The sequence below is a fragment of the Neodiprion fabricii genome, chromosome 4 (genome assembly GCF_021155785.1).
Source record: "Neodiprion fabricii isolate iyNeoFabr1 chromosome 4, iyNeoFabr1.1, whole genome shotgun sequence".
Lineage (NCBI taxonomy): Eukaryota > Metazoa > Arthropoda > Insecta > Hymenoptera > Diprionidae > Neodiprion > Neodiprion fabricii.
Window position 1 is genome coordinate 23,654,986 of NC_060242.1, and position 19,955 is coordinate 23,674,940.

General features: G+C 33.0%; 2 protein-coding genes across 12 annotated transcripts; one reads left to right on the forward strand and one right to left on the reverse strand.

Moving 5' to 3' along the window:
- The first annotated feature begins 61 nt into the window (after positions 1 to 61).
- On the forward strand, positions 62 to 8,786 carry LOC124181738 (5'-deoxynucleotidase HDDC2). The gene is made up of 4 exons (XM_046568587.1): positions 62 to 240; positions 5,147 to 5,271; positions 5,696 to 5,864; positions 6,200 to 8,786. The coding sequence occupies exons 1-4, from the start codon at positions 187 to 189 to the stop codon at positions 6,431 to 6,433; spliced, it is 582 nt and encodes a 193-aa protein (XP_046424543.1). The 5' UTR covers positions 62 to 186; the 3' UTR covers positions 6,434 to 8,786.
- On the reverse strand, positions 8,716 to 18,892 carry LOC124181737. 11 transcript variants are annotated; one of them, XM_046568580.1, is made up of 8 exons: positions 18,875 to 18,892; positions 14,583 to 14,841; positions 12,761 to 13,136; positions 11,294 to 11,855; positions 10,229 to 10,288; positions 9,905 to 10,032; positions 9,548 to 9,744; positions 8,716 to 9,411 (listed from the first exon to the last, which is right to left on the reverse strand). In XM_046568580.1, exons 3-8 carry the CDS (start codon positions 12,998 to 13,000, stop codon positions 9,306 to 9,308), a joined length of 1,293 nt encoding a protein of 430 aa, XP_046424536.1. In that variant the 5' UTR covers positions 13,001 to 13,136; positions 14,583 to 14,841; positions 18,875 to 18,892; the 3' UTR covers positions 8,716 to 9,305. The 11 variants fall into 11 exon arrangements, with proteins under 11 accessions (XP_046424536.1, XP_046424535.1, XP_046424532.1 ...); XM_046568579.1 differs by lacking the exon at positions 18,875 to 18,892 and adding an exon at positions 18,348 to 18,793; XM_046568576.1 differs by lacking the exon at positions 18,875 to 18,892 and adding an exon at positions 18,348 to 18,793 and having other exon boundaries at positions 12,761 to 13,133; positions 14,583 to 14,880.
- Positions 18,893 to 19,955: the final 1,063 nt, after the last annotated feature.

Sequence of the window (19,955 nt, forward strand, 5' to 3'; positions counted from 1 at the left end):
CCAGCCGAGTTCTGATTGGTTGAAAGTCCTAGTTTCACCATCTCTAGTATTTCAACTTTTACCGCTCACTCGTGCTCTCTCTGCATTCGCGCAGTATGTCTGGAGAAACATCGCAGTGAACATATTTGACGTGCAATTGATTTTACAAGGACATTAAAGTGCGTTTTTAGTGAGAAATTGAACAAAATGACCGACGCAACGAAATTGGTGGAATTCATGGAACTAGTAGGCAGACTCAAGGTATGATTAAAAATATTTCATACATTTCTGCGAGCAGATCACGTAGTACGAAAATATTCAATCCATATTTGGTCATCCAATTTGTCGATTTTGCCTCGATATGTTACTGGCACCGTTTCCTTTTATTGTTCTTTATTATACCGAAACGAGTGATCAATCGTTTACTATGTACAGCTGTTTTGACCATTTGTAGCGAAACGTCTGTTGCCGTCTATAGGTTAACGTTGGCGAATGTCAAAACCTTGGCTTTGCGTGTCTGTGCTGCGAAGCACTTTTCGTTATTCATGTAACAGGATCTATTGGAAATGGGATGATAAATAATATTTAAACGTAGTGAATTGGATTCTTTGATTTTTATTTCATATTCGATCTGAACCCATGATCTTAAGGAAACATAATTCTAGGTACTATAAGTGAATCAATAATCCAATACACCTCAAAAATTAGTTGACGGTAATCTCATTGTGTGTGCTATTAGCTGTGAATCAAACTTGAAACCTAATCATGAATTATATAATTACATTTCGTTATACTCAATACTAGTGAAGGATGCTCCTCGCACTTTCTCTATGTATAATTAGAAATACAAAATGGTTCAACATTTGTTGCTAAGTAAAGTGGGGAAATCCGGAACATTCTAAGCAGGCCATATAGAACATTATCATCATTAAAGAAAAAAAAAAAAACATTCCCGCTTCCTGCTCAACTTGTTCTCTTGAAACGTGATACTTGATATCTATATACTTCGATCTTTTGTGACCGCTAGGATTATTTAAGATGATAATATAGCAGGTATTATCTTTAAAAATTACGATTGGGTCTGAAACACATCGTTTTGTTTGCGTATCGACTCAAAACATTAACTGATGTGGACAAATCTAGTCTCGTACATATCATTATATACATCAGGCAATCAATCAAACTTTGACAAGGGACTTCATATTTTACATCTAAATTCAAAGCAACATAATCTATTTTATTGTTGAAGATATAAATTTGATAAACTGGTGAATTCGAAAAATTAACGACGGAGCCAGGAATCGAATCTGGTATCTAGAGATGCTTGACCGGAGCCTTACTCCACTAGACCACCTAGCCGCCCTGACTCTGTTGTCGTTAATTCCTCTCATTTTTTTCACTTTTTCACACAATTCCTCTCATTTCTATTCACACATACAAAGCACAAAAAAAAAAAAACAAATTTGAACTAAACTGGTGATGAGAGGAATTAATGACAACAGAGTCAGGGCGGCTAGGTGGTCTAGTAGAGTAAGGCTCCGGTCAAGCATCTCTAGATAACAGGCTCATTTCCTGGCTCCGTCGTTAATTTTTCGAATTCACCAGTTTATCAAATTTATATCTTCAACAATGAATTGTCTCGTAACTAATGATAATGCACATCCGCATTTCAATTATAAGACGGTCTTTGGCCGTCTTACGTGCTTCCCATCAGAAGCGTAAGATTTCAACATGTAAACATTCCTTACATACATTCTTACATCGGGTGCTTAAGTGACGAAAACTTTCTATTCACATAATCTATTTTACTTGGAAGAGGTATACTGGCAGACTTGCAATCAATCGTACTAAATTTGTTAAGTACAGTCTTAATGTATCCACTCTGATCCAATATTAATTTTCCACTATTCCTCTTAACTCTAATTTCCGAAAACAATTTTATTTCTTTAAGCTCTGGCATATGGAATCTGTCTGTTAGATAATTTTTAAATCTTTGCATTGTTACAATGCTAGCAGTCACAATTACAAGGTCGTAAACATGTGATACAACATTTATATGTTGTGAAATATTTCTTCCATCCAAAACTATAAATACGTCCATCGCTTTGTGAATTTTGAAACCCTTTTTCCAATGAAGTTGTTTCAATCGTCTCAAACCAACACTTTGCCGCCTGTTTCAATCCATACAAGGCTTTGTTTAATTTAAAAAACTTGATTTCCGCTACTTTTTACACCCTGAGGAACTCTCGTGTAAATTTCTTCTCTTAAGATATCGTTTAAGAATGCGGATTTTACATCCATGTGGTCAATTAATAGATCTAGCTGATTTGAAAAAGCAATTATATAGCAAAAACTCGAAATGCTTGCAACTGGTGTAAATGTCTCATTGTAATTAACTAAATACTTTTCGCTAAAATCACGAGCAACTAAACGAGCTTTATATTTTTGTGGATTTCCAAATTCATCATTTTTAATCACGAATACCCATTTACAGTCAACAATATTTTTATCTTATGGCTTCGCAGCAAGTTCCAAGCTTGATTTGTTATCAATGAATTTATTTCGTCTCGGATATCACGCTCCCATTCAGTTCCGTCAACGGGCGTTTGTATTTCTTTGAAGGAAGCAGATACTTTATAACTAACTGACTGTGTGCACAAAAGGTATTCATTCATTTTCTTAGTTCCTCATATGAAATAGAAGGTCGCCGCTTAATTCTCTCACTTTTTTTAATTTTGACTATTTCATCCATTCTCTGGTCATTATTTTTGGGTAATGACTCATTAGAATTGTCCATTGCTTTTCTACCAATTGGCTCTGGTGTATCTGATTTACGTTTACTATTGCATTCACGCCCTTTCAACCCATCTGATTTTTCAGTATCAGATTTGTTCTAATCATAATTATTATTCTCAAATCTATCTGATTTCTCAATATGAGATTTACTTGGCGTCTCTACTGATTTTGACGATGAAGCTGAAGCTAATAGCTAAACCTTTTAAACTTAGTGGAATTAAAAAAATGCAGTTCAGTTGTATCCCGATAATTTTATACATGTATCAGGGGTTCAAAATATTTCACAAAATTTTAATTTTCGAATTTTGAAACTTTTGCTTGTTAATTCTGGCTGCTAGTACCTCGTATTTTGACACCATGTCAGAAACATCAGTATTACCAGAGGTTCCCTCGGATCTTACTCTTTCGTCACTGGCAGAGATTTTAACCCAACTAATATTCCTCTCTAGGATTACTCATCAAATTTTCTCTTTCTTTATCATGTACATAAGCTGTTGAAATGAAAATTTATAAGTACTTCAATTACGGGTTTTTGCCATGCCACAATTCAAATGGGGTTTCATTAGTTTTAAGAGCTTTAGTCGGGGTTAAATTATTGAGGTATGTATCAGTTAAAACTGTTTCTCCCCAAAAATCTTTATCTTTTTCGCACGTGCTTCCTCAGTTATCGTTCGATTCATGCGTTCCGTAATGTCATTTAATCGAGGAGTGTATGGGACACTCAAATAATAGCTAATCCCTTTTTTTTACACAGAATTAACAATTAAACTAACTATCTAAAATACACAGTTGATGTACAATAGCGACTGGGCCCATACTTAAACGCTATGAATTAGATCTTTTCTTTGACTTTTATGTCAAATGCACGAGGAAGGACCGTCTTTTCTTTTCTAATGTCGATAAGAGACTAAGGACTGTTTCGACTTCTGGATCACAAAAGCAGCGTGAGATTTGAGAAAAAGCAGATAACCATATATCGTCTAAAGAGCCTGCTGTTTATGTTTATATTGCCTCTCCAGTCGATTTATTTTTGAACCGATGATCTTGAGGAAAAATAATTCTGTGATTCAATAATCCAATAGATTTACTTAGGTAAATAAATAATCTTTTCAATCTCCATCCATTGTGGACCGCTGTTCATTGTCTCATGACGCATTGTACAATAGTGAAATTATACATGCGGAATAAAATTGAAATTGATGAAAAACTTTGTTCGAACATAGTAAGAAGATATTATCTTTAAAGATGTAATAGCCTGAATAAAAAGTTAGGAAAAGCGAAAATCCGTACGAGAAACTTCCAGCAATGTTATTTGCACCAACGATAGTGAAAACGAATAAAACAACATTCCTACCATGTAATAAAAATAAATCTGAGCAAATTCGAATAACATAAGCTAAGATATCAAGAATTTGAAGAAGAAATTTGTAATCAGAATGTTCAAAATAAACTCTGGTATTTTTTATGCGATTCCAGTATTGTTGGACTTATGTTTTTTACCAGACCAAGTTTCTATGCTGAACACCTATAAGTCCTTGTTGCATATAATTGGTCTAGTTAAGGGGTGTAAATCATAAAATTCAATATTTTTTCAATGAAAGTAGGTAGACAAAGCAGACAATCAAGTCTCATAAAATTCTCGAATGTACTTTTCAATATAGAGATTAGATATCAGGTATAAGTTTTTCTTATTCAACTCCAGGAAACTTTCTCCATAGTTTACTATTATTTTTAAAAAATTTTTATTGTGTTTTATCGGCAGTTTTACCGGTTTATTAAATAACAATGTTTCCAGTAAACTTGCACTCTAGAGCTGCATTTAATCGTCACATAATATGGTATAGAAATTGGAAGGAATCCTTTGTGCATCATGTCTTTGCCCATATGACCTTAGTTTTATAGTCAGTATTTAAAATACAATCATCGCAGCCCCAAGAACGAAATTTGTAACCTTGGAATTTCTCAAAAAATTAAAGCTCATTGCACGTTACCGCAAATTTACGTATGACAACAACATGCAATGCAATTATTAGAAGGAAATTATTACAACAACAAAAACTGAGGAAACACCAATAAATGCTTCCCTGTTCGTCCGGTTAGTCGCAGCTGGGGCTGCACCCACATGTTTGTCGAACGCAAAAGGAAAAATGCATCTAATAAAGCACTAACGCACTAACAATGAATGACAGGTTGTTCCTAGCTGTAGGTGTTATAAATTCTGAACAACATGAATGCGAATATGTAGCATATCGATCTTCAAAAAGAATCGCAATCACATTACATTACTAATGACTTAGAGATGGTTCATTAATTTAAATTTCCTCTGTGTTATCATTCTCTAGCGAATTCTAACTTTGGTATCTTTATGCAGCATGTTAAAAGGACGGGGTGGATACTTAGCAAAATAACAGAGCCTGAAACTATTTCTGGACACATGTATCGTATGGCTATGCTATCCTTTCTGGTCGACAATAAGGAAAATTTAGACAAAGTAAAGTAAGAATCAATTTGGAAATTTACAGTAGTTTTAAATTTTTTAACTCTCATAAGTAACCTTAATTATATTCAACGCAATGTAATGTCATTACATAAGTTTGTAATTTTGTTCCTTCTATTTATCGCCTTGCAGATTTTGCTTTATTTTATTTTCTTACATAACTAACAGTTTCTAATTCTCAAACGGTTGTTACAAACTTCTTTATAGCAAAATTGTATAACTTTGGAAAGTAAATCAGTTTTGGAGATTATTTGTTGTCAAGTATCAATGAAGTGAAGTATTGATCTTTGAAATGAGTATATCACTGGTGATAGATGGTAATAGTTGAGCAGTAAACTGGCTATTGGTATACTTTCCTTGAATCACTTTCAACTTTCTATATATTTGCAATGCTCGTATGTATGTGTCGGATTTCGTTGCCAGGATAATGCAAATGACTTTGATTCATGACCTGGCGGAGTGCATTGTCGGAGATATTACACCGCATTGCGGAGTTTGCCCAGAAGAGAAGCATAAGTTGGAGGATGAAGCGATGCAAAAGATCTGTGAACTTCTTGGCGACAAGGGACCTCAAGTCTTGACTATGTTCAGGGTATGAACTGTTTGATATGCTTATTCATTTATATATTTATTCATTCAAATTAACCGGCCAAATTCCTTTTACATTAAACATCAACGAATACAAGGATAAGTGCAGTAGGCTGTTTGATATTAACCAGATATATCGCAGAAATTATCACTTATACTCAATCGAATGAAACACCAAATTTATATAGTATACAAGAAGATATATACACAAGAAAGAACAATTTCATCATTTAAATAACTCTCCAATTTCCATTAACTTCGCGCTGCTCTGTCTTCAGAAAACAAGGGAATTGCAATGTCGGTTTTTCAAACGTATAGACTGTTGATTTATTTTTTTAGGAGTACGAACATCAACAAACTCCAGAGGCTCAATATGTCAAAGACTTGGACAGGTTGGACCTAATAATGCAGGCATTTGAGTATGAAAAACGCGATGGCACGCCTGGAAAGTTGCAGGAATATTTTACTGCTACAAATGGAAAGATAAATCATCCGTTCGTTAAACGATTAGCAGAAGAAGTAAACACGCAAAGAGACGCCTTAGCGAACATTCCATGTAACAACAAGTCATAACCTAAAATTGTAAATTAGGGCTCATTTTTCAGGTATATTATACTAGCGACTCTGCATAGTAAGGTGCAAGACTATCTGAATGCAATCTGTGCATAACTACAAAATTTAAGAGAGCGAGGTCTTGGACCAGTATTTGGGTTTCGAAAATAATAGTTTACTAAAAATATATAGTTGTACTACATGCAGATGAGGAAAATGAAGCTTGTTGCTACCATAAAGCTCGAAATAGCTTTTAGTGTTATTCCAAATGTGATTAATTAAGATAATACAGCTATGATTCAGTAAGTTCAGATTCCGCAAGATTCTCGAACTGCTATCTTTTAAAACCTCCGGCTGTAAGTTGAGCCTTAGCAAAGTTTTTTTTTTTTTTTCATTTTTAACAAGAGCTTTAGTTTCCACTTTTGAAAGAAATATGATCGTATACTTTCAGTATAACAGATTTTAATCCGGATTCAGATGTAAGAAAATTATTATAGTATTAAAAGAATAGTATCAGCTTATTTCATGTTGCGAATCGTATTTTCTTTGCAATATAACTTATTCTGTATTACGTTCTTTTAATTATCTAATATAAAAAATCTTAGAGTCAAATCCTTATTAATTGTACCAAAAAAACAGCTAAATGATAATAATCAAGTGAAATGTGTATGGTGATATTTAAAGCATGAAGCCCCTTTTAAAATGATCTATTATATTCGTTTCTATTATGGAAGCACAAATAAACGATAGGTAATTATACGATATTTGCGAATATTGCCGTGCAAACCGCGGAGAGACAACTGTGCATAAAAACACAAAATTTTACATGACTAACTGTGAGGTTTGCACGTAAGGACCAAGTATTTTCCATTACATTAGAGAAATGCTTGTAAATATATCGGTACAATTATGTTTATTCTACTATATCGATTAATTACTCATTGACAGTCAATATTATTATGAATTATCGGGTCATTGACTGTTATTGTAAATGGGTTTTTATCAGTACAAAACTTTTTGATTGAAATTTTCATATCTTTGAACTGTTACATTAAAGTTGAACATATTTTTCAACCTATTAGCAATGATTGATGTTATTTATTTAAACATATACAGATATCTTCCCATGTTACACTTGTTAATCAATATCAAAAAATTTATGATCGTACAAAGATACGAAATTAAATTCATAACTCGTCAAACATATGAAGTACACAAACAAAAATGAATGGCACTTATATTTGTGTTCTCAATAAATTTTTTCATGCATTTACGTCTCTGGTATATCAAAATTATAGGGAAATCTTTCAATTCTCTATAAATCAAGATTTAAATTTGCGTTCTATGATTGTGGAATTTTTCAAATTGCGATTCACACACAATATCCTATAATTGACTCGTTCTGTATAATGCATGGTCTGACGTATTATTATTTAGGATGCAGGGAACTATGCTTGGAAGTTGTTGATTGACTACGTGTTCATTCATGGAAAATTATTTCCTCTGCACTTCTTATTATCGTTTTTTAGGAAAATTTTTAATCATTTTTTACTGAAGTCATTTAGACTGTATGTATACATGTTTTAAAAGGAGCAGAGCAATTTACCTCCGAAATACTGAATATGATTGAATTGTATTCAATAGGTATTGTTACAAAATTATATTGCATACAATATCGTGTTTATTAATTAAGTATAAGATATCAACTCGAGACCTGGTATTCCATTTGGTGTGGGATGAATCATTATAAATTTTAAAATGAAATATCAGTAGGTTTGCAGGATCCACAAGTACCTATGTGTTACATTTTAAGCAATTTTATTGTTTTCTAATCTATTCCAAAGGCTTTCGGTTTGTAGTAAAAAGCAGTTACGATATAATTCAAAAAATAACTTATATTTATTCCGAGTAATTGTTTTCTATATTTAGCAATTGGTTTGTTTGATAAACTTTTATTCAGAAAAATCAGGAAATATACAATGCATTGTCAATCATTGCAGAATCCGCACAGCCTGTATCGACTAATTACAACTTAAACTTACTTTTTTCAGTTACATATGTTTCGTGTATATTTACAATTTGTCGTAATGCCATAATGCCAATAAAAAAAAACTAACTTATCTTGACTAATGGAATGAGTTTATTCAGCAGATAACACTAGTAATACTTGTTGCAGCATTGAATAAACGTCTGAAGCTGAATTACAGTATTTTTACTACATCATGATTGTTGTATATTAAGTTATAAAAATATTTATGTATGCAATTACACCCTCATACACGTAACATTTTTCAAGTTATACGTTCACACACGCATCTATGGTTATCATACTTTTGTTGACTTTATTTTAAATCACGTCATTAATTATTGTTAGTGGTAATGAAAAAAAGAGCAATGGTCTATACAAATGGAGGTATTGGAGTACATAGTTTTCTTACAACTAAAATAATCCTTGAAAGTAAGTCGCCACTCTTATAATTGCTGATAGCTAATTATGACATTCTTCGGTTCAAACATTATATAATATCAAGTAATCTTGATAAACAACTAAATACATATAGTATTATTCGTACTTGCTAACTAAAAATCGCATTGAGGAAATTTCGTTCATGCCTAAATCTCACTATTAAAAATGGCAGTATCAAAATCAGTTGAGATCATGGATACTATTGTCACAGTCTGCATATTGAACAATGGTAACAATAAAAATCTTTGAGCATTTAACTTAAAATAGATATGTGTAACATTAACTGTGTGTCCGCTAAAAAAAACAGAACCAATACTAACAATGATCGTTACGAAGTTTCAATTCTTGATGATATTGTAATGTTCATCTTATTTCGTCCGATTAGTTTGCAGTTACTTGTTCTCACACTGTTACATTGTACATTTATTATTCAATTGCGGGACTCTTTCGAAGTTCTCTTCGTTTCCTGTCAGCTTCATTTGATAGTAAAACCAGCTGTACATAACTGAGTCCTTCTCGTAAATTTATGAGTCTGTAAGAGTATTAATATGTGAAATTAGTAGGATTATAATAAATTTATACAAACAGTATGGTAAATTTAAGTGAATCTTCTCAACTCGTAACTATTTTTGCCCATTTTCCGCATAATAATCGTAAGCTATATATACCGATCACGTTCTTCTTGTTGAATTCGCACTCTGTCACCCTTCCTTAAAGGTAAAACGACATTTGTATGGCAAGATACTTCGTTGGCGGATGTACTTGCAACCGCTGAGCATTTTGTAATTTTTTGGGTCCGCGATTCACCTTCCGAATTGACCAGAATCCAGTACGAGTAATTGGTGTGCTTACCAAAGTAGAACATCTGTAATAATTGAATTGTGTAGACTATTTCTCAATTATATTTACGTACATACTATCAACGAGGAGAAAATGTTTTACAATGAATATTGTTTTAATTGATTAAAAAGAGTGCTGTTTTATAATTTGTTATTTGTCAGCAATATATTTCACATACAACTTACCTGCGCTGTTATCATATACAATCCATTCACGGTGATTTCAATCGATTTGCTATTTTCTGTTAAGTGGAATCTTTGAAGATCGTAATTTGATGTGTCTTTGGTAAGCTTCACCCATGGACCAATTACACCTGGAATAGAAGTTGGAATAAAGATTTAAAGTTAAAGCAATAAACAAGTAGATTTTGGTACTCTCTCTCTCTCAAGCGATATAATCAGTATGTCGAAGTTAAAAATGAACTAACTTTAGCCTGCAATCATCACTGACCAGATTTGTACATACAATTAGAATATTAATTTGTCATTAAATTGACAATTTCTACTAACTACCTTGGTCTGTTATGTGCTGCTCCGGAATGGCTCCAACGAATGTTGCCACTAACGGTCCTGTGAACAGTAACGCTATCAGTTGAGACAATGTTGATTGTAAAATTTCATTTTTGTCAATATTTTTTGTTTTTTTCTCATTTTTAGTTAATCGCTTCAAATTGCTTCCAATTTATAGCATCCAAAATAGCAAGGCTCCTGCTGAAAATAATTCGCTAGAAAACTAAAAGTGACTAAAACACAAATGCTAATCAGTTCCCTGCAAATACGATTTAGCAAATGTTCTTTTACAGAATCTAACATTGGTAATTGTAAGTATTTATACTAAAGCTTGGTACACTGGGATTTTTTTTTGAAAATTTTGAAAGATTCAAAGTTTTTTCTGAGAGACGATAGTCGTTCATTTTCTATATCGGTAATTTAATAATACTGTAACAATATAGTAAAATAGTTATACTAATATGTACCATCTTATCTGAAGTGATCCCAATGTGTTTTCAGATGCAAACTAAACTAAATGAACTATTAAGATAATTGAGAAATACTCGAATCAACACTTTTGTTTGAAACGCTTGATATAAAAGTGAGGAAAGTGTCCTGCTGGGAGCCTTGAGATTTTGGACCATTTATAAAATAATTCAAACTTATTTACAAGATAAAATACAATTCATCAAGTTTCAACTGAGTTTCAATTAGGGAAGTTTCATGAGAACACAGTTCCAGATTATAATATGTGCTTAAAGTATTGAAGAATAATAAAGGTGTATTTCATCATATCCGTTCAAAACGATAATTGCAAGTTACATAAAATTGAATTTCATTCTTTTATATGATTGATGGCGCATAGTACCTCTTTCAACCTGATGTATTTGCTTCAACTTCGTTTTAAACGGAAAAAGAAAAAACTCGACCAAATTATTTATGTCCAAACTGATAAATATAAAATAAAGCATTCCATGAAACTCTCCTATTAGACCATTCACTCTGCATGGTTAATTGAGTGTGAAACTATTTCAATCTGATAATTGAAGTTTCAAAATGAATACAAAAATCATTTAGGTATACCCAATCGCCTGCGACTGCGGTTGGGCCGCCTTTTGTTCTTTGTCCGTATTTTACCTCTCCTTTCATTATCTCTTCTGATTCTTGCTGTCCTGGCTTCGCTCCACAGACCAATATTATCATCATTTTTCACATTCTTTGTCTCATTATTTTCTCTGTCTGTATTCAAGCTCAATGTGTCAGCAAAATTTTGTTGTACGTATTCCAATGTTGGATTGTCATTCTCATCTGTGACATTTGTTATTGTTCTTATGAAACGATTATTTATTTTGCTTTGGTTTCTTTTCATCAAAGCGTTTTTCGAATATTCTTTATGATTTTTATGATCGTCTCCAGTCACAGTTGAGGTGATATTCTCTTTTCGATTAAGACCTGAATTTTCTTGGTCGGTACTTGGCGACCGAAGAGGTATGTCATTTGAAGAAAAGATTAGCTCTGATTTGTATGAATTAGTTATAGGTCGATACTTGTTGTAATTTGTATAAGAACGCATACGATTCAGTTGAGAGCTAACTTTCTCATACTTGGACATCAGAATGGCGATTTTTGTCTCTATGCATTGTTCCTAAACAAAAAAAGAATAACAAAAATGTTTTTCAAGTTCACAAGTATACCTTGATATTTATTCGAACGTCACACCTAATCAGCTCTCAAAACCTCATTGCTTTGAGAATGTTGACAATACCATCGTAATGTGATTATTATTTTTACTTTGCAAGACGATACTAACAACAGAAAAATTCGACTTAAGTGCCATCATTCGAAATATTCCTTTCTTTTATCCAATTTCAGATCAATGAACAATTAAGGTATAACAACCAAGTTTTTTCTTGAAATTCGAAATCTTGGGAATATCAAAACAATCGATTCAAATCATAACGATAGGAATATGGAGCTAAATCACTTTAGTTACTTGGACTATGAATAATGTTAGTTTAAAGTTGAATGAAGCAAAGACCTTTTATAAACGTAGGTAAATACATACACACGTATAAGTAAGCAGATTTGTAATAGATATACTTTTGTATTAAGTAAGATGTGTCATGTGTAGAGTACCATATCTTTTGTCATACGATCCAATGTATGTCACGTAATTCTTATCCTTATCTTGTGTTTTATTTTTGCATAACTCTGTTATGAATCTTTCCTCTGAATCAAAATAGCAACAAACCAGAAGGCATCGGAAAGATGTGATGATGCAAACTTCAACGAATATATGATATATACTCATATAGTGTGAATTATAATCTAATCAGGCTCAAGAAAATATTTTACTCGTGAGATACTACTGAAAATTCCTGCAATAATATAGCTGCTGACCGTACATACAAAAAATTTCATACATATAAAAAAACAGCTTACTTTGAAATAGTCTTTGCATCATATCTGGTCAGAAAATCTAAGGTTCAGATTGTATTTGCTAAAGTTATAAATTATACAAAATACTTGAAGCAATTGCCAATTAGTTACCTGAAATTTAAGGGCCTGTAATTCTCTTCTTACAGTGAAAAGAATAATGATGAATATGCTGGTAAAAAAAAGAACGCAGAAGAGGAGTGATTTTTCAGCAAATTTTGACCCCTTAGGATTTGATACAGTAAGGTTTGCATTTATGTTTACATCAATAACTTTCGTCATCCTTTCCTTAACATTCTCATGCATTCTAATGACACTTGCTACACCTGCTGTTTTCACACCGGTCAATGTCATTTTTTCCCTTTCTTTTCAATTTCACAATTGATTCAGTCCAGCTGATTTTTTATTTCTTTGCTTCGTTTTTACCAAGATTCCAGAATTTTGCAGCGTGTAATTTTATGAAAAGCGAAGCGTACTCGGTTCAGATCTTCTGAAACATACGTATTTCTATATGCATGCACATACATACTGATATCATATATGAAATACAATAGAAAAATCAACGTTTTTACAATATTTTGGTTCAGTAATTTGTCTCTCCACTTTGTATTGCACTTTTTCATTTCGTAATACATCTCACATGTGTGAAGTGTTGAAAAAAAAAGAGATCTTATAGTTTCGTGTGAGATTTGGATATTCAATGGTTAAAAAACATGGTAGACGGTATTTGCTCATTTAATACTGCAGTTGCATGCTTCTGAATATGTAGTTGCATCTTTCTCTAAAAGATTTGATAAATAAGTATAAATCAATGGTGCAATCATTCAGTTAAATTTTGAAACGATTTTAATAATTATTGAAAAACTATTGTTCCCACAGTATTGGAAAATTAAATAATCTATTTTGCAAAACGAAGATTCTAGATTTTATTTTTTAATCGCTAAAAATATGGGCGGTTTCGAATCTTTTGATTTACAGCAATTTAAAACGTAACGGTAATTAGTACATTTTGATTCGTCGTCAACTTCGAATAACCGATCATATCCCATATTTTGTATATTTGTGCACGAAGTACAGACGCAAAACTGTTCAGGACATTTACCGGCGATTCAAATTGTAACGTCAACACCGTGAAATTGCGACCACTGTTAAATTGATGTTCAAAATAATACCTATAAACAAACTTAAAATTTCGTTTGCTATTCGAGTACGACACGTGCACAGATTTCCGGTATAACTATATATGAGGTAATTAGTGTTGACACGTTTCTCTCTACACACTGTAAGTAAGTGGAGGAGGGAATTTGATTTCGCGTGCGAAGACGATGAAAGTTCAATTGTGTGTTATTAAAATTCAGAGGCGTCGACGGAAGTCTTAAATTAATCGAACGTTTTTTTTTTTTAATGGTTCCGTTCTCGCAAGCTGACAAATAAAGCAGCATGCTCAACTATAATAACATGTAATACAAAATGTAATAATAACACAACACGGGTATAATCAACGATTTTGTATATATATATATATATATATATATATATATATATATATATATATATATATATATATATATGTATATTTCGGGAAAAAATAAGTACAGAGATATTCCATTTTAATGCAGATTCATTTCACGAATGAATTTCAAATATTTCTGAACAATTTTCAGTGACTTATACCTCGATTGATTTGTTTTCCTTTTATTAAAAAAGTTTCCGTTATTTCCGATACTAATATATTTAGTAACGCCTACGAAATTCTTAACGAATCGCGTTACATTTCGCGAGTGAAACAGTCGCAAACCGCACCTGTTGCATTCTGGGAACATGCGGCAGGCGAAATACCGTATTCTCCTTTGTTGAGGTGGAAAGTATACAAGAATGTCAAGAATTATACGTAAAGTAACAAGTTTCACGCGATTATTGTTACGAATTTACTTACCCTAGTGCCATGGCCGCGATCTGCAGGATGTTCCAATATTTTTCTTGGACGGTTGAAGGCTTAACTGATTTCCAATATTAAGTCAACAAAAGTTCGTCTACTCTCCTGCGGCGTGGGCCCATCTTTTGTTTACTACATTCACGCAGAGACTGCCACTCTCCAGTCTGCAGTCTCTGCAATGTGAGCCTCCCCACTCCCGAGGCAACATTACTCTGTATTCAGCTTCGGTGCCAAAGCGGGTTTCTTGGGCCCGAAGTCCCTAGGAGCCGAATTTAAGCAGACGTCTTAAGGAGGTTGCCTGACCAAAAATGAATATTATTCATTGATTCCGATGCGAAACAGTTACGGGGTGAGTAGTGATTAAATTATCGTGTAAACGAGCTACGGTCGTAGAGGTCTTCAAAATACACAAAAACAAAAAAAAAAAAAATACTGGATTTTGAAACGACAGCTGCTTATTGTTGGGTATCAATTGTTCATATCCCAATAAACCAAAACGAATTGAAACGAATTGTGTCAGTAAAAAACGAAATTGCCACGAATTGAAACAAATTGAATAGGACCAACAGACCTGTGTGCCAATTATTTTGAATTCCATTTGATTTGTTTTAATTCCGTTGTTGAAATGCTCAGGTCGTTTTGTTTTACTGGGATTATTAATCGCTTTTGAATTGTTCAAAACCTACGAGATTTGTTCAATTTTACTCTACGATGGGTGATTTTACTCAGAAGACTTTTTCCTACAAATTCACTGAAACAGATTTTTTTTTTTATACTTCAATCAATTCAATATTCTAATTTTTTGATCACAATTAATATCGGTGAAATGTTATGCAATTAAATATTTAATTATGCCAAAGACATGTAAAAGAAGGCTTTCAGTGAGCTTTTGGGAAATATAGTCTTCTGAATAAAATGAGTCATGGTAGAGTGAAATCGAAACAATCAACTATTCAACCTGGTTTGGAATAACGCATTAATATCCAAGCTTTTGTTTATCATTTCAGTATTTTCAAAGAGATTTTTAGAGCTCACAAATATAACCGTTTGATATGTATACAACGTATGACTATTACATCTACTAATAAACCCGATGAATAGTATAGATTTTTGGCTAATCAATCGCCGGAAAGTAGCTGGCAACAATATACGCTAAATCAAATTTTGTAGATAAATTAACCATAAATCCTGATCCAAGCATTATTTTTGGGGGAATCTTTAATTTTTACTCCTTTTCGTAGTTTTAGTATTTCTTAACTTCTATTGCAACACACTGCAGGATGCGGTAATGGAAAAACATAATTGACTCACTTTATGAAATTCGCTCTAAGCGTTTGATAAATTTAGTGATACAAGTAAAGAGAATGCGTAATTACTTTGAAATTAATGCAGCCAACACATCACGAATAAAACAGGGAATTTCATGTCTTTCTAATTTGCTTGAAGAATCTGAAAAGCCTCTTGCATATACACTGATTTGAGACGTTGGTCTCTTAAATTGACGGAGTAGTCATTATCTGGGGTTCACTCTCTTCTTTTCCGAAAATATTACTAACAAATTTTAGTCTTTTCATTTGATTGTTGTAGATTTTTTTACATGGTACTGTATGATTGTATGAGTAAACTGCTGTGAAGGAACTGCAGAGATATGCCGCGGCATTTAATAAACAGGATGAATAATTCTTATATAGAATGACGATCATTTTCTGTTTTTGAGCCAGAAATCCCGGATAAAATTAGTTTTCCTCTCAAAATCGATGTAAATGACTGCGAGAAAAATAAAAAACCACAGAAAGAAATTTTATGAAGTACTGAATCGTCCAATGCGGATAATATTTTTATTCATAAAGACATATCGTCATCATATATATGCATGTCACTTTATAGTAAATCCCATTACGTCGTTTCCAGTATGAATTTACAATGTGAAGCAACGTTGCTAGGATTTCTTGAAAATCATTGTGTAATATCAAATTGCGACATCATTTGTAAATTTTATCCGGAGTGCTTATAGATGTGTTTTATAGCATTTTATCATTTGTATCGCTTTATATGAGCCTTTTCTCAGACTTCGAAGGGCCGGGATAAACACGTATACTAAACAAGAACTTGACAAAAGTGGAATGTCGATTAGGTTTTTCTTCTTCAAATTACAACATGAGTGTCTTATAACTAATTGGCTCTTGATTCGCGTGTCAGCTACGTTTGCGGATCATTTACCGCTCCTCTGAATGTGTGTTTCAAATTTCAAGATCTACTAATCTCTATGTACGGACAAGCCGAGCAGCTTGTGAGCTTACGTTTCCGCTCCAATCTACCATTCATAAATAGCTGTATATACTACGCATGCGTTCCATTCTGGCCGTAAATGCACGTTGCACTTCACAGATACCCTTTCGATGAGTCATACGTTGTATAGTATTAGTTGGTACATTCATGTACTTAGACAAAAGTTCCGCGTTCTTATATCCACGTGCTCTAGTAGATTATGTATTTTCTGCGCGACATAGATTTGATCAGATATGCAGTAGACAAAGAGCTATTCCGTAGTTTAGGTATTCTAGTTGTTGGAATACAAGCACTGTCGCTGATTGAGGATTACACGCATAATATAATGTTACAAATCTTTAACATATCGCGATTCTACCATAAATTCCTCATATTCCAAAGAGTCTTACCTCGGGGTTCACGTAGCACTGAATGTTTTCGAAATCTTTCGCTCAACATCGTGAACGTGAAATTATTCTGTAACATTCGAAATAACACATTTCTGACGATATACATTCGATACAGAGTGCTGCCATATAGCGAAGTTACAACAAAATTGAGAATTGAACTGTCCCATTGAATCGAAAGGCTCGAGTACAAATGTACCATTTTATACGTTGATGTGTTGGTGCGTTGATTGATTGTTGAAAAATCTTATTACCAACAAATTTACAGTGAACAGTATTAATGCGTGTAGCAGTTGATATATTATGTTTTTTGGAATACACACAACATTTAAGATGCATTTAGCATTTCACGGCAGCACAAGAACCAGTCTTTACTGTTCAACGATTGCGATGCTGTATTTATGTCAAATAAGTCAAAAAGTTCAGCAATTCGTGCGTCCGAGTAATTAGGATATCTTAATTCTAAGATCTTATGTTCTTTTGGAAATAAGGTGTGATAGTACTAATAGTGAAACCAGTAAAGTGATTAAGTGGGTAATTCAAATTCCAAAACGGTTTCTACAATTGTAACTCGCTTTATTTTAATATCAGCAAAAATGGATACGAAACCAGTCACTTTTATTTTTCTCGTCTACAATTATGTTCAACATTTACCATAACCGCATTAGCGTCATATACTATATTTATTCTTGTGCTTTCCCTACATTTATATCTTTTCATCACTTTACCCAAGACATCCTATCTAGATATGCAAAAAGATACATCCACTTCCGAGCACAGAAACACGGTTTGGCTGTGAAGTGAATTTTCATTTATTACACTGTAAAATATCCTTTCCAAAAAAAATTTAGTTCACCTATCGAAAGGAACATTCATTTACGGTGTCGACATTTTTATTACAATTTGTTTTTGAGTTACGAATTTTCTGAAAATTTCGTGTTTAAATGTTAAGCGAAAACGAAAAGTGATATTGAAACAAATCAGGGTATGTTTTGTTCGCCTCAAGTCATTGATTTATGGGGAAAAAAAATACAAAGATGTCTTTTAAAAATCACGAATCGTTTAGAAATTCAAAGGAAAAAAAACTTACTTCCATGTTGACATATCCTTCCTTGAAATATCCTTCTAAGATCCCTACGTTTTTGATTTACACATTTGAAAAACCTGAACAGATATTTTTCAGAAATTCGTAATTCGAGAACAAATTGAAATAAGAATTTAAAAAATTATTGTATACTTCCTTTCTCTTTAATCAGCGGAGTAAAATTTCGAAAAATGAATCGAATCAAAAATTAGACCCTAAAATCTTGAGCGAATTCAAAAGTATGATAGCCTCGTAAACATTATCGTATGAGAAAATTTTGCGCATTTTATGGTTATTATTTATCCGCGAATGAAGTCAAAATGTTTGGAACATATGAAATATTGTATATGCATTCCTTGCAAATAATCTCATTTCATTGAAACTGTATAAAAAATTGACTTTGTGAGTGTGACTAGTGACCTTTTTTTTTTTGTTTCAAATACGTTTTATTTCTCATGACAATTGATCAAAAGTTAGTTCTCTCAGATATGTAATTTAGCATTTCGGAGACGGCTAGGCCACGGATAAACAACATAAACACAGTCGTAGTTGATTTTCCCGAATCGCTTAGATATTGTCTGCAAGACGAAATATTGACTATGATTGGCGTGTGGAAATTCCATCTGAATATTTACGTCTTATACTCACGCTGTTACGGGAAGTTACAAAATGACTTGTTACATAGAACTGAGCATATTGTGCGCATATTGAATGATATCTGATAATTAAGCTCGTGCATCAGCAACTTATTACGAAACGTGCTGGAGTAAAACGAATGACGTTACTAGGAAGTAACTGCAATTGCCAACAAGATCAACAATCTAATAATTAAAGCAACAAAGCTTACTCTTATTCATATAGCCTTCAACTCTTCCATCGATTGAAACGTCTGATAAACAATCCTCTGCTACGCCTTGAAGTGAACAATTTTTTTCACACTCGCGTATATCAAATTGCTTGCAATTAGGCGTTCAGGCGTCTATCTAGTGCACGGTGCATCTTCATAAGAATGTCCGCAATTTTAATGCGTCATAGTATTTCCGCTCAGGCATTTCCGATTACTTTTATAAATGCGAGCGACAAACCATGTCAAGAAACACTTCAATCTGGAAGTGTGGTTGCTCTTATCGTCGATGTCGTTGATTCATCGACTATGCATGATGATTACACTGCGGTCAACCAGCATGATTCCTATGCTTATTAATTGTTGCAGAAAATAGCGTAGTCACTTTGTCTGTATGAATATCAAGTCTGATTTTGAGTGCCATCTTCGGAATTATCAGTCCCAGTTAATCAACGTTATTTGGACATAGCCCCGGTTACAAAAAGGTTAAAGAAAGAATTTGTTAATTGTATTCTAATGTTATCCTCCATCCTTCAAACCAGTTTTTTAAATTTCCGTCCCTAAGGATAAAGTGCACAGATTAGTTGGTTAAACATTGTGTCTTAATTGCACGACAAGTTGTACAGGCGGATCAATTCGCTTTAGGCCAGTTTTTGCGACAAAATTTCTATCTGACTGCAAATTGGATACGTCATAGCACACTATCATTAATCATATCTTGGTGCATAACTAACAATTAGATGTGAAAATCTTGCAATTTTAGGCTTTAA

Excerpts from the sequence above, each read along its gene's own strand:
- LOC124181738 (XM_046568587.1), top strand. The coding sequence starts at position 187 with ATGACCGACGCAACGAAATTGGTGGAATTCATGGAACTAGTAGGCAGA. Across the intron at positions 5,272-5,695 it reads GAAAATTTAGACAAAGTAAA|GATAATGCAAATGACTTTGA; the intron begins GTAAGAATCAAT and ends TTTCGTTGCCAG. Across the intron at positions 5,865-6,199 it reads AAGTCTTGACTATGTTCAGG|GAGTACGAACATCAACAAAC; the intron begins GTATGAACTGTT and ends TTATTTTTTTAG.
- LOC124181737 (XM_046568580.1), bottom strand. The coding sequence starts at position 13,000 with ATGACATTGACCGGTGTGAAAACAGCAGGTGTAGCAAGTGTCATTAGA. Across the intron at positions 11,856-12,760 it reads TACAGGCCCTTAAATTTCAG|GAACAATGCATAGAGACAAA; the intron begins GTAACTAATTGG and ends TTTTTTGTTTAG. Across the intron at positions 9,745-9,904 it reads TGTATATGATAACAGCGCAG|ATGTTCTACTTTGGTAAGCA; the intron begins GTAAGTTGTATG and ends CAATTATTACAG.